At 51.0% G+C, this 22,584-nt stretch overlaps 1 protein-coding gene across 1 annotated transcript; it reads right to left on the minus strand.

The window, feature by feature from the left end:
* Positions 1 to 937: 937 nt before the first annotated feature.
* On the minus strand, positions 938 to 22,373 carry PABPC1L (poly(A) binding protein cytoplasmic 1 like). Its single transcript, XM_040446959.1, has 14 exons — positions 22,154 to 22,373; positions 19,913 to 20,106; positions 18,288 to 18,403; positions 16,010 to 16,149; positions 15,753 to 15,847; positions 12,580 to 12,717; positions 12,181 to 12,276; positions 7,276 to 7,542; positions 6,152 to 6,236; positions 5,452 to 5,580; positions 4,572 to 4,675; positions 3,618 to 3,711; positions 2,042 to 2,172; positions 938 to 1,594 (listed from the first exon to the last, which is right to left on the minus strand). The coding sequence occupies exons 1-14, from the start codon at positions 22,344 to 22,346 to the stop codon at positions 1,526 to 1,528; spliced, it is 1,851 nt and encodes a 616-aa protein (XP_040302893.1). The 5' UTR covers positions 22,347 to 22,373; the 3' UTR covers positions 938 to 1,525.
* Between the last annotated feature and the right edge of the window lie 211 nt (positions 22,374 to 22,584).

The raw sequence follows: 22,584 nt of genomic DNA on the forward strand, positions 1-22,584 counted from the left end.
TGTGACTACTTTTTTTGCTTCCTAGAAGTTTTAGTTATTTTTAAATCTGGTTTTTATTCTTGTGATATATAGTCTTAACAAATGTTTTTCCTTTATGTGTTTGAATATTATAAATGTCGTTAAGGTATTTTTTAGATCAATTATCTTGAGCTCCTTGGGTATGATTTTTTTTTTTAATGTTTATTTTTGAGAGAGAGTGTGCGTGCACAAGCAGGGGAGGGGCAGAGAGAGAGGGAGACACAATCTGAAGCAGGCTCCAGGCTCCGAGCTGTCAGCACAGAGCCCGACGTGGGGCTCAAACTCACAGACCACGAGATCGTGACCTGAGCCGAAGTCGGACGCTCAACCGACTGAGCCACCTCTTAGGCAGGCACGACTCTTACCTGATTTGAGGCAGGTTGAATGGTGCCATCCATTCACAACTGGCTTTTTCTTCTTAAAGTCTAAAAGGCAAGCATCTTGATTTACTAAGGAAAACATAGAAGGTAAAACCAGGACCCGGGAAGGGATCCTAAAGCAATTCTACATGGGTTCTTCTCTGATGGTGTTACAGAGCCCTCAGCCAGCCAGCCCAGAGCCTACAAGTAGTTGCTGCTTCCGGGGTGTATACCTGCACTGCAGGGTACTCAAGCCCGGGGTCCAGAAACCTCCGTGTACATCACATGTGGGCACCTGTAGCTTTAGCTCCTTCTCTCGGTGCCGTGTGAAGACAACCATTCAGTCCCGCACTGAGCCACTTCCTGGTGGGCTTCTGCTCCTCTGGGGCCGTTCCAGACGGTCCTGCTCAGTTCCTGGTGACCTTGGTCTGGCGCACACACAGCTTCTCCCATAACTCTTTGGGCTTCTGTTCCTTCGAGCCACATCCCCAACCCAGTCAAGTCCACCCTTGGCTCTGGCCCACCTCCCTCAGACACAAGAAAGCCTCCTGGGAGACAAGACAGTTTGCAGCACTTTTAATGCACAAAAGGAAAGGGTGACAGGCTGGCGGGGGGGACCGGCCTTCATTCCACATACAGAGCTCAAGTACAGATACAGCCTGAGTGGGAAATAAGTTACAGCTCCCGGGGACAGAGAGCCAAAAGCAGGAAGCGCTGTTCAGCCGAGGGAGTGAGGATCCCGCTGTCTGGGGATGAAAGGAGAGGAATGAATCCTTCTAACATACAGCAGACACCTGGTCTCAATGGAGAAGGCAGAGCAGACGAAGCAGGCCACATACACAAGATAAATTCACCCAGTGCCCAAGGACAGCCCAGCCTATCCCCAGTGACGCCAGGCAGGGCAGCTGGTGAGAAAACACCCGCACTTCGCACAGGGGTCAACACTCATTCTCATCCCACGGTCTGTCCGCTCCTTTGCGCCTCGCAGCGTCCCCCAAACTCCTCGGTGCTTCAGAGAGTGAGCCGGCGCCAACATGGTTTCTCCGCGGGTTTCTCAAAGTCAGCCCCTGCCCGGCTCTTCCCAGCTTCTCTTGGGCCCACCGCTGCTTCCATCTCCGTCTCTCCCACCCCCAGCCACCCACCTGGTTTCAGAGCACATTCACTTTTGTCAGCTCCGTGGCCTGGTGTGCCTGCAGCACCGCCAAAGCCTCTTCCACCTGTGGGTTGTTAGTGGGGGTTAGTGCACCTGCCCAGCGGGGTCCCCAGGAGAGCCCTGGCCGCCCACTGCCTCCGCGTGCTAGATGCCACAAGTCGCCTCCCTCCACGGCACTGCCGTTTGCGAGCGCCCGTGATGAGCGGGTCGTTGGTTGCCTTCTCCAGACAGATGGACGCCGCCAGACAGCTGGGAGAACCTGAGCCCGGTCCTCAGAACACCGCTGCCCGTACCGACACCTTGTACTTGGAACTGCAGAGAATTAACCTGGAGGGGCTGGAGGGGCCAACCCCGAGGCCTCCCGCTCGCAGATGTAGCCCGTACGGGCTGGCATCAGCGGGAAGGTAAACTTCGTCCAGGTGGCAGCCTGCTAACTCCTCTAGGAGAGGTGTTCGTCATGAGCTCTCCTCCTATCCTCACGAGGCACCCTGCCACCCAGGCCCCAGCCCACCTTGGCATTGAGGGACTCGGGGGACTCCAGCATGAGCAGCAACTCTGAGTTGTCGATCTCCAGCAGCATGCCCGTGATCTTGCCAGCCAGCTGGGTGTGGGCATCGTAGATAAGGGGGTACAGACGCTCACCTGTACAGAACACCTGGCTGACATCCCAGCAGCCCCAGGGAGGCAGGGGGTACTGTGGAAGGGAGCAGTAAGGCATGTGGTGGGGGGTCGTCCCAGAACTGCTCCTTCTGGGCTGTGTCACTTAGCCTCACTGGGAGGCTCTCTCCCAGCTGTAAAGTGCGCAGAGCAAACCCTGCTTCGGAGGCTAGTTTGAAGAATCAAATTTGACATTCTACATGAACGAATCTACACAGAGCCTGACACAAACTTGGTTGGTGTTTAAAGACTACTCTTGTTTGGGGCAGCTGGGTGGCTCAGTCGGTTAAGCATCCGACTTCGGCTCAGGTTATGATCTCACAGCTTGTGAGTTCGAGCCCCGCGTCGGGCTCTGCGCTGACAGCTCGGAGCCTGGAGCTTGCTTCGGATTCTGTGTCTCCCTCACTCTCTCTGCCCCTCCCCCGCTCACACTCATGCTCTCTCCCTCCCTCAAAAATAAGTAAACATTAAAAAAAAAAAATTTAAAGACTACTCTTATTCATTTTGCAAGAAATAGTTCTAATACACACATTGAGATTCTAGACAAGACAGGCTAAGGCTGAACTGGACTTTTTTGGGGGTAGGAGGAGCCACACACACGAGATAAATTCACCTTCCGCCATCAGGCACTTCTGGTGGCAGAGCCTAGCGTTGGTGGTCAGCCCATCTTGGCCATGTGTGGAGGGTCTGGCCAGGATTGTGTGCTGGGTGGGAGAGTTTCCCCGTGAGGAAAGTGAAGAGGTTTGCAGGGAACTGCTAACAGAGCCTTCTGCCTCCATTAAGCCCACTTAGAATTTTCCTTTGAAGAGTGGGTAGTAAAGTGGCAAAACCCCAAGTGAGCCGAGAAAACAAGTGGAGGGAATCGGGACGGACTTCAGAGAGGTTCTGGAAATCTTGGTGGCCATGAAGGCAAGAACCTGGCAAGTTATTCACTCAGCAGTTAGCGGCATCCTTTAGCAGGGCCTGCCGTAGACACTGGGCTGGAGGAGAATTGCACAAGGAACTCGCAGTCCAGTGGGGAATGTGTAAATACGAATTTCTGCACATTTATTTCCCACCTCCCTGCAGCGGGCACTGGGAGACAGAGGACATGTGGTGATGGCTTCTTCCCATTCAGGAGATGTAAGAAACAGCAACACCCACCAACAGAAAGAAACCCTTAGTCCTGGCCGCAGATCTGCCCACAGCTGGGATCTCTCCAAGCCTGTCACGGCCCTTGAACAGCAGAACTGAAGAAACCTCAGGACCATCTGGTCTGACCAGTGCTTTAAGACGAGAGGGAAGCCGAGGAGAGCAGAGGCAACCCAGACCAAGCCACCCAGCAGGTTGGTCAGCGGCAAAGCTGGACCTTGTCCACGTGTCTGACCTCCACTCAACATGTTTCCTGCCAGGCTGGCCAACTCCCCCTGCTTCCTGCTCCAGCCACTCACCAATCATCTGCTTTTGTTCGTGCAGTGGTGCTGCGGCCAGCATGGACGCCGTCAGGGGCTCCTGTCCCGGAATGCGCACAGCAGCCTCCTGGACCTGCAATGGTGCCGGGGACACATCCCTTAACCACCACAGATGGGCAAGGCCTCAAAACCCTCACCCTGTCAGGTGAGCACAGGCCTCCAGGAAGGCTCTGGAAGAGGGGAGCAGGGGGCAAGGTATGGACAATCGGGTGGGACAGAGTCCCTAACAAGGGCACAGTGGGATAGACAAAGTCACCCTCTAATTCAGACGCCTTCCACGGTGCCAGGAACCTGTCAAGGCCCCACTGGATGTTGCCAAGTGAAAGTCACACATTACTAACCACTTCATGCCAAATAAGGCACTTTTTATCAAGTAGCTTTATGGCCACATCCCCAGCATACTTCTGACCTTTCCCTATTCTGGTAACTTTAAAAGCATGTTGCTGTTTAAAGACTACTCCCTTGTTTCTTTTGCAAGGAAGAGTCTGAAGTATACACATTAAAATTCTAGGCAGGATACGATAATGCCGAGTTTGAGACTTGGGCAGGAAGATAAATACATAGCTTTTTAATTTAATCACAGTAGGTATTTTTAGTTCTGTTTTGTAGATTAATCCCATCCCTTCAATATTCAGCATATCGCTAGGATATTTTTCCTTGCTGCTCAACACTGAGTACGAAGGAAATACAGATTACTTTTGTTAATAATCCAGGCAGAGCAAACCATAATTAATAAACCAAACATGATCTTGGCTCTTTCCCTCCTTCTGTTAGTAAGGGGGATTGTTTCTCAATTGTACACGTTACTAAACGAAACTTTGCTCGTTTATAATTCAAGAAGAGAAACAAACAAACGAGGGCCAGTGCCTTAGCCAAGGTTCTGAGCCAAGGCCCCAGGAGCCCAGACTAAGAGGGCAGTCAGGCCAGCCTTACCCCATGGTTGTATGTTGCTGAGGAATATTTGTGTGTCAGCAGAGGCCCACTTGGTGCAGGATATCCCGCCCCGCTGGCTCCTGTGGTCTGGGTACCAATATTGGCTGTAAGGAGTAAGCAGGGGAGTTAGGGCCTGACAGTGATCTAAAGCCAGGAAGCTTAAAGACAAGCATTCACGTAGAATCCCCAGCACCGACTGTGAGGCCGGCACACAGATGTACAAACGTTTGCCGAATGAAGGAACAGATGTGCTGGCCTTACAGCTCAAACCTACGCCCTTGTTCACAGCTGCCGCAGTACTTGCTAAGGTTCTGATGTGATGCTAAGCCCCGCCATGTGTGATCTCATTCACCCACACGACAAAACAGGAGGGCTATTTTCATCCCTATTTTAAAAAGATGAGGTAGGGGCGCCTGGGTGGCGCAGTCGGTTAAGCGTCCGACTTCAACCAGGTCACGATCTCGCGGTCCGTGAGTTCGAGCCCTGCGTCAGGCTCTGGGCTGATGGCTCAGAGCCTGGAGCCTGTTTCTGATTCTGTCTCCCTCTCTCTCTCTGCCCCTCCCCCGTTCATGCTCTGTCTCTCTCTGTCCCAAAAATAAATAAACGTTGAAAAAAAAAAATTAAAAAAAAAAAAAAAGATGAGGTAGGTGATCAGATACAGTAGTTAGCGAGTTGGCCCCAGGAGCCGGGTCTGTGGGACTCTGGAACCCACACGAACTACTGTGCCTCACAGCCTCCAAAGTCAGCTCTACCCTCCAAGAGGCAAACGGCAAGGTCACCACAGAGGCCAGTCCTGACTCCCCGCCTGTGCCAACCCAGCACCAAGCCCCTACCCCACCCTCCGCACACACCCGTTCCTCTTGACCCAGCCCACACTCACCCACTCTCTGGGTGTGGGGCACCGTGGGTGGCACCTGGGTGGAGGCCTGCCTGACACCGCTGACCTGCGCCGGGGGGCGCCGCAACATGGCTGGTGGTCGGATCATTGAGGCAGCTGGAGGGTAGGTGGCTTGTGGCACAAAGAACACGGAGAGAAAGGTCGGTGGGGCAGGGGCAGGACAATCAGAGCGGCGCACTGCGCCCTGAAGGTTCTGGGGTGAGAAAGGCAATGGGTGGGAAAGGGAAGTAGAACATTCGCAGCAAAAAAGATGGGTGAATTCACCTAGTCAGGCAGACCCAGAACTCCAGGGACCGCAGACCGCATGATCACACCCGATGGGTCCCCAAGCAGCTGCAAGGGAGGGCGAGCTCTGCTCCCAGAGAGGGGCCGGAGGGGCAAGACTGCCATGGGAGTGCGTTCTCATGGTCACAGATCAGACAAGTCTTGGGAGCTAACTGAAGAGAATGGCTGCACCGCTAGTCTTTCACAAGGTCAGCACTGCTTGGGGCTTTATGCACACCTCATTCAGAAGGGGAAACTGAGGTTCAGAGAGGTGAAGTTACCCACCCAAATGAACACCCTGGGAAGTAGAGCCAGGCTTGCCCCCAAAGCCTGTGTTCATAGCCCCAGGTTCCATGCTGCCCTGAGGGGTCCACCATCTGTGGGCCAGGCTGAGGGTACAAGGGGCGGAGTCACTCACACGAGGGTCTCGGAGGCTGGGCCGTCCACCTGGGGGCAGGCTGCACGGGAGAGCTGGATGCATAGTACGCAGTCTGGGCAGGAGGCTGTGCGGGAGAAGACTGGGGGTGAGGGGGTCGCAGCAGGTGAGAAACCGCATCCCCTCATGGACACCCCTGCAGAAACTCCACCGCCCCCCTCCAGGGTTACTGATTAGTAAAGACCCACAAGCTGGAATGAAATCTCCGCTACCCCAGTTCAGGCTATTTGTTAGCCCTGAACCTTCCAGGGCAAGGTCTCAGGTTCAATCCTTGCTCCTTGTCATCAGAGCCACTGGCCCAAACAGCAGCATAAAATGGTGACAGACCTACTCAGACTTGGGCCAGCTTAAGCTACTGCTAAGAGGAGTCGGGGGTGGGGCGCCTGGGTGGCGTAGTTGGTTAAGCGTTCGCCTCCTGATTTCAGCTCAGGTCACGATCTCACAGTTTGGGAGTTTGAGCCCCACACTGGACTCTGTGCTGACAGCATGGAGCCTACTTGGGATTCTCTCTCTCCCTCTCTTTGTCCCTCCCCTGTTCATGCTCTCTCTCAAAATAAATAAAACTTCAAAAAATTAAAAATAAGTAAAAGGAGCAGGGGAGCAGATACGTCCATCCCCGCAGCTGCAAATGGCCAACACCTTTCCACTCCCTCTAAGTCCTGGGAGCTCCCTTCCCAAGGGGGGCTGCTCAGAACACTGGCCTCCAGGAGAGAGGTTGGCAGGCAGCCCACAAAACAGGACCATCTAAGTTGGGAAATGCTACATGCTCTCTGCTGGTTTGGGAAAGTCCTGACGCACACCAGCACGTTAGGGTAGAATAATGTGTGCGGTAAAGCATAGTATAATAAGGAAAGCTAGTTCCTTTTCCTTAATGCATGGTTTCTCAAACTTATTTGACCAGGGAGCATCTTTTTTAGCACAACACGAACCCCTCCCTGGTTGGGGACACACACTCTTACCCCCCGTTACCAGGTGGGGTTAAAGTGGCCTGCCTGCCAAGTTTCCAGCAGAAACAAGTTGAGAAGCTACATCTACCTGTGAGGCTGTCTTCCTGCTCTACCTGGCTGTCAGGGAAGGGGTGCAGCGGGGTTCGGGCAGGCCATCACCTGGGGCACAGCGGGCAGGAAGTAGCTGGCGGGCTGCTGGAAGGAGCCCAAGAGGGGGCCACCCAGGGCCCGCACAGTAGACAGGCGCTGCATGTACTGGTTGGTCAAGATGGCCTTCCGTTCCTCTTTGCGCTGGGCCAGGGCCACGTACAGCGGCTTGGTGCCCACGATGCGCCCGTTCATCTCTGTCACGGCCTTTGTCGCCTCTTCTGGAGAGGAAAAACACACAAAGCCAAACCCCTTGCTGTGGCCACCCTCTGTCATCACCTAAAAGCAAGACAAGACAAGGGCTGCTGGGGGTGGGGAAGGAAGACTCCTGGGGCTGTGTCCCCCTCCTCCCCCGGGGCCCAGCCGGGCAGTGAGCAGGCCCAGGAGAAACTGTCACCCTGACATTGACTGAGGCCCACCGCATGCCAGATGCCGGACTGCCTTCTTGCTCCACAGGCGCCGCCACCTGATCATGGGGGGCACCACGACTCCCACTTCACAGGTGACGGAAGCGGGGGCTCAGGAGTGACTTGGCTGAGACCAGTCAACTTGCTGAGGGCTGCTCACTGTTTTTTTTTTTCATTTTTTTAATGTTTATTTTATTTTTGAGACAGAGAGAGACAGAGCATGAACGGGGGAGGGTCAGAGAGAGAGAGGGAGACACAGAATCTGAAGCAGGCTCCAGGCTCTGAGCTGTCAGCACAGAGCCCGATGTGGGGCTCGAACTCATGGACCGTGAGATCATGACCTGAGCCAAAGTCGGACGCTTAACCGACTGAGCCACCCAGGCGCCCCAGCTGCTCACTGTTTAACAGGACATTCCCTAGAGTCTGTGAGAACAGCAGCATTTCAGAATTTTTTTTTTTTATATTTAAATTCTTTCTGAAATGATTTTCCTAGGCTGTGATGGAAGGCCGGTTTAAATGGTATCTACCCTCATCAGAGGGGCTAGGATGAAGAGGACAGTTTAGGATTGGTTAAAATCCAAGAACAGGGCAGGGGTCCTTAGCCAGAGCCACGATCTTAAACACTTCGTTTGAGGTCATTGTGATGAAAATCTGCATTTCGACTACCCTCTGGTTATTTTAATTCTTAGGATTCTTTAGTTCATTTGTGAAATTATGGACATAATAAAATGTTCTTAAGAGTTAGGTATCCTAGACTCCAATAAAAACTTAGATTTGAATGGGGGCACCTGGATGGCTCAGTCAGTTAAGCATCTGACTCTTGATTTCAGCTCCGGTCATGATCTCAGCGTCAGGAGGTGGAGCCTTGTGTTGGGCTTTGCACTGGGTGTGGAGCCTGCTTAAGATTCTCTTTCCTTCTACCACTCACACACGCTTGCTCTCTAAAATAAACTTGTAAATAAATATTTATTTATTCAAAAAATTAATAATTAAAAAAATTAAAGTTAAAAAAAGGTATGGAATATAAAAATTAAAAGGTTTAAATTTATATTTTTTGTGCCTGTTAATTTTCTTCATGGTGGAAATAAAAATCCTTATTACAATTGGGGGGGGAAAAAAAAAGGTGGGTGGGAACTTGTCCAGGGTCACCCAGCCTGTGGACACCCATCAGCCAGAATTTGAACCCAATGCAGCATTCCGGTGACTTCCATTGCCTCTGCAAGGCACTGAGCCAGATTCTTTAGGAGAAATCTGGGGATTTCTCCTTCTGGGGAAGGCATTCTTAGTGTTGTTATTAAAATAACCTTTTTATTTTGCAATACCTCTAGGTGTACAGAAAAGTTGCAAAAATAGTACAGGGTAGCCATCTTTCACCCAGGCTCGCCCCAATGTAAATGAGTCAGAGGGACTTGGCCGAGACCAGTCCACATGTGTCAAAACTAGGATGTTAACAATCGATACGGTTGTTATTAGCTACAATGCTATTGACTGAACTGCAGATTTCATTAGGATTCCACTAGTTTTTCTAATATTTTTTTTTTCTCTTCCAGGATCCAATCCACATTGCATTTATGGTTCTTATTTTGGGGGTAGGGGGAGGTCTAGACACTGGCCTGGCCCATGCATTTAGATTTGAACTGACATACTTTTTAAATCTGCTCTATTAAAGCCCATTCTCTACACATCATCAATTTTCAAACTGCACCTTGCAACCCATTCATACGGGGGCCTGACCCTGAGGGTTCACAGATCCCCCCCACCCGCCCCGCCGAGGGAGGCCAGTGGATAGAATTCAGGGGGTCTGTGAACTTGGATGGGGGGGAAAATGGCATCTTAATTTTCACGTTAGTGTTTCCTTCTATTTTGAACACAGGCAACAAAAATAGGGGAGTCTTGGCTGTGCTTGTGATTTTGTCAGGAAGAGAAAGAAGATATTTTCATATGTCAACCACTGCGGATCTCAAAATATCATTTGTGCTAATTGGTATCTCTCTAGACCTTCTCGTTTGATGTAATTATGAACCACATACTGCTGTTACCTTAGCATTTTGATAATTATATTTCAGTAGAATTGTTTCTCTGCAATCCTATGAATTTTCTTTTAGGCATTTAAGAATATTCTCAGAAGGGATCTGTAGGCTATCATCAGACAGCCAAATTTTCTTGACACAAAAGTATTGTCTTAGCAAGGTAATAAAAACTTGTTAGGTAGTAAATAATGATAAAATGCACTTATATAGCTTCTATGAATGTGACAGTGTTATTAGCACTTTATCTACCTTAACTTGTTTTCATAATCACTGTATTTTATATATAATAGAAATCATATAAATATGTAAGCCTACATAAAATCCCCCTTTTATAACCTAATTGGTCAACTAACAAGATAGTGCCACAACTCTAAGTAACCCAGATTTTTAGAATTCCCTCCACTCGAGGAGTCCTCAAGGAGGTGGGTGAATCCCCAGAAATTACACACAATGTGTGAATAATCAGATCACAGCAGGCGCTCTACATGCTGACTCTTTAGTGCTCAGGACACCTGGAGAGGTAGGGAAGTTTGCTCCCACTTTACAGACGGGTAAACGGGCTCCAAATGGCAAAGTCAGTTCCTGCAGATCCTACAGCTAGTTAATGGTAGGACTGGGATTTAGACCACAATACTACCCAAATTTATACCCAAAGTATAAATTTGCTGGGCAAGAGGGCCCACAGCTTTTTTATAATGTTTAAGCAAATTTGTTGATGCTTAATTTACATGTCCCACAGCTCGGTCACATTTGAGTCCTTAACTCAAAAACTGTTAGAACCTCTTCCCCAAACACCAGGCATTTAAAATTGGATTCAACAGGGCTGCCTAGGTAGCTCAGTTGGTTAAGCATCAGACTTCGGCTCAGATCATGATCTCACAGTTAGTTCAAGCCCCACATCAGCCTCTGTGCTGACAGCCCAGAACCTGGAGCCCACTTTGAGTTCCGTGTCTCTCTCTCTGCCTCTCCCCTGCCCCTGCTCACACTGTCACTGTCTCTCTCTCTCTCTCTCTCAGGAAGAAGTAAACATTAAAAAAAAATTTTTTTTTAATGTTTATTTTTGAGAGACAGAGCATAAGCAGGGGAAGGGCACAGAGAGAGAGAGAGGGAGACACAGAATCTGAAGCAGGCTCCAGGCTCTGGGCTGTCAGCACAGAGCCTGACGCAGGGCTCAAACTCATAAACCATGGGATCATGACCTGAGCCGAAGTCAGATACTTAACTTACTGAGCCACCCAGGCTCCCCAAGCATCTGACTCTTGATTTTGGCTCAGGTCATGATCTCGCGGTTCGCAGGATCAAGCCTCACAGCAGGTTCTGTACTGACAGCATGCAGCCTACTTGATGTTCTCTCTGCCCCCTCCCTGCTCTCACTCTCAAAATAAATAAAAATAAACTTAAAAAAACTGGATTTAACAGGCACAAGAACTTCCTAAGAACCCAACCATTGCATCACATGTGCTGGTCTCCAGCCCCATTACTCACACTGATCTCTTTGGAAAGTTCCTCATTCCCACCTGCAGCTCCCTACCTCCTCACAGCCAAGCCAAATGTGTCTCACACTTCTTACAGGAAGCCCTCCTTCCTGTTCCCCTGGGCTACCATACCTCTGCCTCCAGTACTCCCACCCTCACTACAAAAACACCTTATAATAGATTTGAGTTAGTGATGTGTCTGACTTCCCCACTTGACTATAAGCTACTCGAGGGCAAGAACCACATCTAACTTGTTACTGTATACTTCCCAGAGGGCCCGGTAAGACAGGAGGTGCTTAAGGATGGAACGAATGAATGCTGGGTCATCTTAAAATCACCTGGGGAGCTTTTAAAATAAAATGCCCAGGCCCTACTCAGAGAGCGTGAGTTGTCTGACTCAGGTGTCTGTCTTTAAGAGCTCCCCCGGGGAGTTTTAAAAGCCAGGGTTGAGAACCATCCAATGAGCCCAACACTCTCCTTGTAGGGATGAAGGTCAGAAGACATCTGCTGAAAGTCACAGAGCTACTGAGAACAGCCAATCATCACTTATCAGGTGCTAAGGGGGCTGGGCACGTGGTAGGTGCTCAGTAAATGGGGAATGAATGAACGAATGAAGAATATAGCAGCCCAACCTTCTCATTTTCCAGATGGGGGGATGGGGGTCCGAAAGACAACAAAACAAGCAGTGGAAATTCTGAAACATGAATTTCTAGAATCTGGCATACAGTAGGCACTCAATAAATGCTTATTAAATGAACCAAGGTTACAGTGAGCCCCAGTAAGTCCAGCTGTGTGATTGGGACTGGACTTCAACCCTCTTCCCTTCCAGAGCAGACAAGGCTGCAGATGGACGTCAAGTTCCAATGGGGGGGTCAGACATAATCCCCCCCAAACTCTTAAAAGGAGTAGCTCAGCACCAACTCCCTGGAAGAAGGGGTGTATAGGCAGCAGGAAGATGGAGGGGCAGGCTCTCTATCCCCTGTAGGTGCCCCCCCCAGCCCTCACCTTGGCACTGGTAATCACTCCATAGGGAGAGAACTCTCTTCTCAGCTTCTCATCATCGATGGAGTCATCCAGGTTCTTAACATACAGGTTCACACCCTAGAAAGAGAGGTTACTGTGGATGTGTCCCTTCCCCTCCACACCCCAGGTTACCTCATGTCAGGGACCAATGTAGGCCACGGGGGCCCTGCAAGCCTTGGCCACCAAGCCTCCTGCTTCCAGTCTGGCGTGGCACCCACGCCCCCAGCCGGCGTGCCCATCACTGGAAGCTGCAGCCCCCAAGGCCCCTAAAGCCAGCTTCCTGGGGGTGGGATTGCTGGAGAAAGGCTTCATATTCAGGACCCTCCACACACACACACACACTCACATGGCTGCAGCTGTCACCAGGGGTCTGACCCTCACCTGGTAACGGGTCAGCCGGTCCTGCTTCATCTGCTCGAACCTACGTTTCAGCTCATTCTGCCTTTCCACCCGCTTCTGGGCCCGGCCCACGTACAGTAGCCGCCCTCTCACCTCCTTCCCATTCATGTCCGTCACGGCCTGGGCAGAGAGGGAGGGAGCGTCCTTGGTAACCACCCCCATGAGGCCCTGGCCTCCAGTCCCTGCAAACCAGGCCAGCCTTGTTAGCGGAGAATAATTAGTATCAGGATAAAAGCGACTTAAAGAATCCACTTTTTTAAAAACATGGGACAAAATTTCAGAGTAAACCATAGATTTAAAAAAACAAACAAACTTGATTTGCGCTCTACTTTAAGAAGTGAAATTGAAATTTGCAAAGTTTCCCACAGTTAACCTTTAGGTTCTTAACTTTAGGTACACACTGATGATCTGAACAGAGCAGGGAGAATTCTTTCAAAACGGCATGAGCGCATAATCAACATCCTTCACTTCATGCTGGATTTCACAGCACAAAGAATCCTTTTTACTAACTACGAAGGCTTTCATTTTTGTTAAGAAACATGTCTTAACCCTTTTTTCTTCTTCTTTTCTTCAGATAGCTGGTCTAAGCATGCCACATCCTAAATGGCCAGTGGCTTTGATTGCACGGAATCCTACATCTTCTACAAGATGTGCAACTTCTCTTAATGCATTTATACTGAACTGAATTTACATGGACTTATCTGCAAAAAAAAAAAAAAAAAAAAAAAAAAAAAAAAAAATCAGCAAAAAGGTAGACTCATGTGTGTCCCAGCTCGATGGTTAGAGTTAGACACTAGTGTTAGTGAGGAGATGTTTGAAAAGGGCCTTTTTTAAAGGTAAGCTCTAACACCCAAAGTGGGGCTTGAACAAAAGGGAATTTTTTAAGTGGCCAACTAGTTAGTAAATATTTTTACATCATGAGGATATTTCCTTACCTAAATATGCAAATCTATGTAAACATAGTCGAAGGCCACAGAAACTGCTAGTTGTACGTCAGTCTTTAAGGTCATTACCTGGGTTTTCTATTCTGTTCCACTGGTCTACATGTCTATTTTTCTGCCAGTACCACACTGTTTTGATTACTACAGTTTTGTAATATAACAATGGAATATCACTCAGCGATTAGCAAGAAGGAAATATTGCCATTTCAAGATCATAGATGGAGCTAGAGAGTATAATGCTAAGCAAAATAGAGTAAGGTAAATACCGTATGATTTCACTCATTTGTGGAATTTAAGGAAAAAAATGAGCAAAGGGAAAAGAAGAGAGAGAGAGAGAGAGAGAGAGGCAAACCAAGAAACAGACTCTCCACTATAGAGAGTAAACTGAGGGTTACCAGAGGGGAGGGGGCGGGTGGGCTAAATAGGTTAGTTAACATACAGCATAATATTAGTTTCAGGTGTACAATCTAGTGATTCAACACTTCATCACCCGGTGCTCATCACAAGTACACTCCTTAATTCCCATCACCTATTTAACAAGATTTCATTGTTTTTTATGGGTAATATTCCATTGTATGTGTGTGTGACCCCACATCTTCTTTATCTACTTGTCAACTGATGGGCTGATTCCATAACTTGGCTATTGTAGATAATGCTGCTACAAACATCAGGGTGCATATAGAATTGTTGAATCACTATATTGTACACCTGCAGCTAATATAACACTGTACAAAAGAAAGTCATGCTTACAGAAATCATTAACATAAAAGTCATTACCAAAGTCTCTAAGACTGTGGAGTCTATAGACCCCTGAGGCTTCACCCACCTATTCCAACTTGTCGTTTTACAGGTGAGCAAACCAAAGCCTAGAGAGAGAGTGGCATTTGTCCAAGGACACACAAGAAGTCACCTCTCGAAAGGAGCCATTCACTTAAGAACAAGACTTCTGACTCAGAAAGAGCTGGTTCTAATCCCCATGTTGCCTCTTGCTAGCTACCACCCTGTGGAGCCTGAAAACGGTTTAGTCCACACTGGTGAAGCAGCGAGGAGAGTATGCAGCCCTCAGCACAGTGCCCGGCCCATGGCAAGTGCCCAGCAAGAAGTGGCTGCCGTCAAGATGGCACCAGGTAGGGTCTCTAGCCAGAACCCACAATGAGCGGAGATCCCCCTTGTCCAACGGTCTTCATGGGGCAGCATCCAAGGAAAGAGCTTTAGGGTAGGAAGGCAAATGGGACAACATCACTCCAGCTCGGTCACTGTGTGACCTTGTACCATTCACTTGTTCAGCTAATAGGTAGCTAGTATGTACTGGCAGGTGCAATGCTGGAGATTTAAGGGTGAAATGAGATCCGGCCCCCACCCTCAGTCCTATTACATGGAAATCTGTGTTAATGATGGAGAGAGACAGAAAGGGCACCTCACCAGAAGCACGGGATGGAAGAAGAGGCTCCTCGGTGGAGGGAAAGCATAAACGGAGACCCACAGGATAAGCACTAAGTAGTCTGAAGCCACGCCGTCTGATACGGTGGTCACTAGCCGCATGCAGCTACCTGAGCACTTGAACTATGGCTAGTCTGAGTTGACATGTACTGGAAGTACCAGGTTTCAAAGAATCAGTACCAAAAAAGGGGGAATGTAAATATCTGTTTTTATATTGAATACTCACTGGAGTGATAATTTCAATATGTTAAATTGAATGGCAGACATTATTAAAATCAATTTCTGGTGGGTTTTTTTTTTTTTTTTTACCCCTTTTAATATGGCTACTGGAAAATTTTAAATCTCGTACGTGGCTCCCATTACATTTCTACTGGATAGCACTAATCCAAAGAGTAAGAGAAGGGAAAGGTTTGAGAAACAGCATGTATCTGCAAAGGCCTGCGAGCAAGAAATAACCTAAGCGCTTCCCCTCCCTGGCCTCAATCCCACCATCAATTCAAGAAGAGGGTGGTGGCTGTCTCAGAGACCCCTCTACTTCCCGTGGGTGACAAGAATCTATGAAAAGCAGTCAGCCTTAGGATTTAGAAGCACCAGGTGAGGCTGCAACCTTCTGCCTTCGCCACAGGCAGGCAGGGCCCTGACTGTTGTGGGCCCAGGCTGGGGAGGAACTTTCTTCTCCTCTGTGGGCAGCTGGAGCCCCCTCCTCCTGATCTCCTTTCTTCCTAGTACTGGTGTGGTACCTCCTCCAGGAAACGGCCATGGGGAGGCTCCTACCTTCTGGGCTTCCTCATGCTTCTCAAAGTTGACAAAGCCGAAGCCCCGGGAGTGGCCGCTGTCATCCCTCATCACCTTCACACTCAGCATCTTCCCTGGGAAGGGCCAACCTGGCTCAAAGGGGAGTTGGGGAAGCCCCAAGATGCTCCCCTTCCTTCCCCCAGTTCCTCAAGAAGCTCCAGAAAGGCCCCTCCGCCCAACCCAACCTGGGGACAGAAGACAAAGTGATGCCCGATTCCCTTGGGGAACACGCCCACCAAACTGGGAGAAGAGGTCCTGTAGGCCCTGCTCGTCCACGTCCATGTGGAGGTTCTTCACATAAATGTTGGTGAACTCCATGGCCCGAGCTCCCAGCTCTGCTTCCCTCTCCCGTCGAGACTTGAAGTGGCCGACAAAGCTGTGGACACACTGACAGGGTAGGTAGCTGCCAGCCATTAGTCACCCCCATTCCACCCAGCAACCCTGGGTCACTTGGGTCAATTGCCATCAGCCTCCAGGCACCTATATCCCTCATCGAAAGGCTGGGAATACTCTTTAGATGGATTTAGAAAGGCAATACTCTTTAGATGGATTACATCCAAGGCCAGACCACTTCCGACAGCCAAGATTCTATGTTCTAGCATCGGGTTAAGAAGATTTCATTCTATGGGGCACCTGGGTGGTTCATTCCATTAAGTGTTAGACTTCACCTCAGGTCATGAGCTCGCAGTCCGTGAGTTCAAGCCCCACATTGGGCTCTGTGCCGACAGCTCTGAGCCTGGGGCCTGCTTCGGATTCTGTGTCTCCCGCTCTCCCCTCACCCCCCACTCATGCTCTCTCTCGCTCTCTCTCAAAAATAAATAAATGTTAAAAAAAAAAAAAAGATTTCATTCTTGGGGCGCCTGGGTGGCTCAGTCAGTTAAGCATCGGACTCTTGTTCTCAGCTCGGGTCATGATCTCATGGTTCTTGAGTTCAAGCCCCGCATCAGGCTCTGCACTGACGGCGTGGAGCCTGTTTGGGATTCTCTCTCTCTGCTCCTGTCTCTCTCAAAATAAACTTTATTTTAAAAAGATTTTATTCTTGTGGCAAATGCACAGAGACCTCCTACCATACACCAGGCAGTTGAGTGTACATGAGGGAAGAGCAGGAACTAAAGAGTCCTACAGAGGAGGGCTTGAGTCCCCACTCTGCAGTTGCCTACCAGTGTGACCCTGGGCAAGTTACTTCACCTCTCTGAGCCTCAGTGTTCATTCTTATAAAACTGGGGATGAGGGACACTTGGCTGGCTTGGTCGGTAGAGCATGAGGTTCTTGGTCTCAGGGTTGTAAGTTCAAGCCCCATGTTAAATTAAATTTTTTAATTTAAATTTAAAAAATTGTTCTTAAATGATTTTTGAGAGACCGAGTGCGAGCGGGGGAAGGGTAGAGAGAGAGAGAGAGAGAGGGAGACACAGAATCTGAAACGGGCTCTAGACTCTGAACTGTCAGCAGAGAGCCCCACGCGGGGCTCAAACTCACAAACCACGAGATCATGACCTGAGCCGAAGCTGGACGCTTAACCGACTGAGCCACCCAGGTGCCCCTAGAGATTACTTTAAAAGAGAAATAAATAAATAAAATAAAAACTGGGGATGAAACTCAGATCGCAGGCATTAGATTATTCACTTCACAGGCACTGGGTACACTAGAGAAGCAGTAGTGACAGAACCAACATGGCCTACACATGGGGAAACACATCTAGGAAAGTACCCTAGATTAAGGGGAAAAAAAAAACAGGAGAAAAGTTAATGGTGTCTATGGCACACGTAGCACAAATAAGCTGTAGCTGGCACTACAGATGGAACAGCAAAGGTGAGCTCGGGCAGACGGTGGCTAATGAAGGTCACGTCCTTTGCAGAACTGGGGAAAGCCGGCCAGGCTCAGTTGCATTGACAGGAGCCACCCCCGAGAAACTGGCCAAGGTAACCCTCAGTGCATCTTCCGGCTCAAAGCCACTTTGCCTCCACGGCACCGAGCGTGGGGCCGGCCATCACCAGGGCAGAGTCACAAATGGGGACGGGGAACCCCAGAGCAGGGTCTCTCCAGCATCTGCAGCTCAACTGTCCCGTCCGTGAAGAGGGGCGGCAGGGGGTGGGGGAGGGATGCCGCCCTTAAAGGTATGAAGATGGTGGGCTAAGCCCAGGCCTGCTTCCCCTCCTGTCCCCAAATCCCATGGAACGACACAAAAGGTTTACGAAAAGAATTTTCACAGCCATGCCAAGAAGGCTGGAAAACAGATGAAGTCACTGACTCCAGGGGTGACGTGGGCACTAGCTGTTCCTGCTGGAACTGCAAAATCCCTACTCGGAGCAATGCTCTCACGAGTCTTAGCAGCCCCGTTTTGACTTGGGGAAAGGGAGCTCCTGAGACCCTGAACTCTGCTGAGGTCACACTGCCAGGAACGTTACCAGCTGCGGCTCAGCGGCTGGTGCCCATCAGACGGTGACGGACGGCATCAGCCCCCCTCCCCAGGTCGGCCGCAGCCCTGCCCCCCCCCCCCCCCCGCGCACCACTCACACTTTGCGGTCATTCAGCAGCATCCCATTCATGGTGACGATGGCCTGCTGAGCGGCCTCATGGGTTTCAAAGTGGACGAAGCCGAAGCCTCGGGAACCGTGATTGTCACACACCACCTGGGCCACGGGGGAGAAGGACAGAGGCAGCATGCAACCGAGGGTTCGGGTAGTAAAGAATGGCACAGGTAACAACTGCTATTTGAGTGCTTGCTCTGTGCCCCACACACAGTCCTTCCACCTTTAACTCAAGCCCCGGCTCTTCCATTCAGATTTAATCACGGTGACTGGGGCCCCCACTCTGGGCCGAGCACCACTAAGGGTATCACATGCTCATCTTGTTACATTTTACTATAAGAACCCCTCCAGGCAATTCTGAGCCTCTGAGCCCCAGCCTGATTGGGGAAAATAGGAATAAATGACTAGCCCAAGGTCACTAGCCAGCCATGCTTCTGATTATTATGGCTACCACTTAGACAGGGAGCAGAGTACCAGGTATCCTTACGTTGTGAAGATTACCAGACGTAAAACACAGGCACAACAAGCCTACGAGGTGGCTTCTACAACCGCCCCCTTTTAGAGGAAGCTGAGGTATGGAGAGCTTAGAAAACTGGCCCAAGGGTACATTGCTAGCCAGGAAGTGGAAGTGGCAGGATCTGAACCCCAGGCACCAGAGTCCAAGGTCTGACCGACTCTGTAGCGCTGACTCTGCTCAGCAGCTGGTCGCACTACAGGTCTGGTTCTCTTCCCACTGTGCTACGGAAACCTTTCCTGGGCCTTTGACTGCATGGTCACTATGCTTTTCCCTCAGAGCCCCATTTCCAGCTATTCCTAAAAGTGTCACCATCTCCAACCAGCCTGAGAGATCCCAGGGCGGGGCTGACATTTGTGTGCCTTGCAGCTAACCCGGCCCAATGGCCCACAGCAGGTCCTCAGTAGGCCTCAGACACTCGCCTGAGTCACATACAGCTTTCTGTCCAATCCATAGGGGTCCAGAGGAAGCCTCAAGGCTTGGCTGCCAGGATGGCCTTAGTTAGCAGCCCTCCTATATCCCTTTATAATTTCTGTCCTGTCTCTCTGAACCTGGGCTGGTCTCAGGACTTGCTTTGGCCAAAGAAGGCAGTAGAAGCAGTGGTGTGCCAGTTCCGAGCTTACATCTCAAGAGGCCTGGTAAGCTTCCACTCAGTCCCCTGGGCCACTGCCACGGTCACGAGAATAGCCTGAGCTAGCCCACTGGAGGAGGAAAGACTGTAGGGAGGGGAGCCGAGGTGTTCCAGCTGACAGCCAACCGCCCTCTAGAAGCAGAGCCAGCCAGCTCTCAGTGGGCACATGAAGGAGCCCAGCCAAGAGCAGAAATGCCTGGCTGAACCCTGTCCAGATTACCCACTGCAGAATTAGGAGCTGAATAAATGGTTGTTGATAGCCCCTAACCTCTGACGTTGGTTACGCAGCCAGAGCTGACTGATACACAGGTGGCCTCTGATGGATCTGCGAAGAGACCAACTGAACGTGCTTGCTGTGCCTGAGCTGTACCGAAAAGCCATGGGCCGAGGGGCAAGGCGTTGCTCGGCATCCCTCTACCATACAGGTATGTGACACAGACCCTCCCCCACGAGGGGGCACACCCACCTTGCAAGAGAGGATGTTCCCAAAGGTGGAGAAGGTGTCATATAAGGCCTTGTTGTCTATGGAGTCCTCCAGGTTCTTGATGAAGATGTTGCCCACACCCGACTTGCGGAGTCCTGGGTCCCGCTGGGACCACATGATGCGGATGGGCTGTCCTCTGATCACTTCGAAGTTCATGGTGTCCAGTGCCCGCTCCGCTGGACAGGAGGAGGAGGAGAAAAGGGAGCAAGTAAGGGTATTTCTTTCCCTGAGCCCGGAGGCGCTTAACTGGAATCAGAACAAAGAAAACAGTGCCACTGTCTCGGTGTCACTGGACACTCGGTGTCCAGGCTTGAGAGAAGAGCCTGGAGCCTCAGAGGAGAGGAGCAGAAATAATTAACGTGCATGGTGCTCCTCCCACCCTCGTGTTGGGGTCCCATTCAGCTCCTCACAATAGTCGCGTGAGCATGGATTCGTAGCCCCACTTCACGGAGGGAAACTGAGGCTCAGAAAGGGGAAGGATCAGTGGCAGAGCAGGTCTACCACGGTTTCGAGAGCACGTGGAGTAGATAAAAAGGTAAAGGAGGGTCCTTTAGACAAAGAGTGGCAGCAGTTAGGGGAAACGAAAGCTCAGAAGTGTGGAGAGGCAGAGCGGAGATTCAATCCCCAGCAGCAGGACTCTGGGGGATAACACCTCTCTGAGCCTGTTTCTTCACCTGTAAAGTGGGGATGATGAGACTATTACCCACCTTCCCACATCTAACAAAGGGAGAGAATACCACCCACCCCCCGGTTGAAAATTAAATCAGGTATGCGGGGCACCTGGGTGGCTCAGTCACTTAAGCGTGGGACTTTGCCTCAGGTCTCACGAACTGTGAGATAGAGCCCCCGCATGGGGTCGGGGGTGGGGGGGCTCCTTGCTGACAGCGCAGAGCCTGCTTGGGATTCTCTCCCTCTGCCTCCCCCACTCCCCCACTCTCAAAATAAGTAAATAAACTTAAAAAAAATCAGGTATGTAAGGTGCCTTGCATTTTGTGCCTGGTACAAAATAGGAGTTTGGTAAATGGTAGTGTGTCTGAGAACAGCACCCTAGGCCCATTCTCCGGCCACTGCTACGGCCTGCTCCCTGCCAGTAAGAGGTAAACTTTCTCTTCCCTGGAGCTCGATTTATACCATCTGTGAAGTCTGGCAAAAAGGTCAGGGCGTGCAGGGCTTGGAGGAAGATGTTAGAGGCAGTGCGAAGTAAAGCAGAGAGCGAAGGAGAAGGCTCTCTGGGATCCAGCTCAGTCACCTGCTGGGAAGCCAGCAAAACCACCCCCAGCAAACCCCCAGTTTAGGAAACCTCCCTATCCACCCAGGAGACCCAGAGTAAGAGTGGCGGCTTTTGAACTTGGCTGGGGCAGCCCTTTTTTGGTGGTTTCTGGAGTCTTATGCCTGAAGGTTATAGCTACCATTCTTCTCTAAGATTAGCACTTACTGAGCCCTCCTGCTGCACCAGATGATACTGGAGAGACGTCATAGACACAGTTCATTCCTTCCACGCTACTGGGGGATAAGCCGTAGCCCCATCTCACAGAAGAGGTACTGAGTGTGAGCTCTTGCTCCGGCTCACAGCCCGACCTGGCGCTCTCAGTCTTTATCCTCCCCATTGTCAAAGTGTGGCCGTAACCACCTGGCAAGCTCTAATCAATCCTATCAGCTCTGAAAAACTCTGTTGGGGCCTGGAGTGGAGGGGTTTTCAGGGTTCCCCAAGGAGGAGCCTCTTGGTGCAAGCTCAGGTCTGGCAGCCCCGCAAGGCGAGAGCCCAAGGCCCAGCTCTCCTGGCTTCCCCACTCCACCTGTATCCTCCCCAGGTGCCTTGACTTTCTCACCCTCCCGACCACTCTGCATAAGGTAGGTACGATCCCCATTTTTCAGACATGCGACTGAAACTCAGAACGGTTGATTAATTGCTCAGTCACACAGCTGCCGGCCTTCTGATCCGAGGCCGGCGTGACCCCTTAACCCCTTAGCTGTTTTCACTCAGCCTTTATAGCTCTCCTCTGTACAACGGAGCACCAATAAAAGACACGGTGAGCTCACACTAATTGCTCGTAGCGGTCTCAGGGGGCTCTTAGGGACAGGGCCCCTTCCAACCCCTTGTATCTCTGGGCCTCAGTGTCCCTGGTTGCAAAATGAGAGATGCAGGAGCAGCCAGAGATGGCAGCGCGGGCCTGAGATGCCATCTGTCGGTCGGTGCGTCTGTGCCCTCCCCCGGGAGCTCACCGTCGGCGGGCTGCTGGAAGTTGATGTAGGCGTAGCCCAGCGAGCGGCGGGTGGCCACGTCGCGGCACACGCGGATGGACAGGATAGGGCCGGCGGGCGAGAACTTCTCATACAGCATGGCCTCGGTCACGTCGGGGTGCAGGTCGCCCACATAGAGCGAGGCGAGCGGGTAGCCCGGGCCGCTGGCGTTCATGGCGGGAACTGAGACGCCGCTCCGGGGCTCTCCCTCTCCGGCGGCAGCCCCTCCCTTTAGCGCCCGCCCCGCCCCGCCCCCCCAGCTGGGACCCCTCAGCGCTCCAGGGGCCCCAGGTGGTGCCCTTGGGACCCCGCCTCCGGAGGCGGGGCGCGCCCTCAACGGGGCCTGCGGGGACGCGGGTTAAGAGCGGGGCCGGATCCCAGTTCCAATCCCGAAGGTCATTGCCTTTCTGGGC

Source organism: Herpailurus yagouaroundi, unplaced genomic scaffold (genome assembly GCF_014898765.1).
Source record: "Herpailurus yagouaroundi ecotype Mexico unplaced genomic scaffold, PumYag 196, whole genome shotgun sequence".
NCBI classification, from domain to species: domain Eukaryota; kingdom Metazoa; phylum Chordata; class Mammalia; order Carnivora; family Felidae; genus Herpailurus; species Herpailurus yagouaroundi.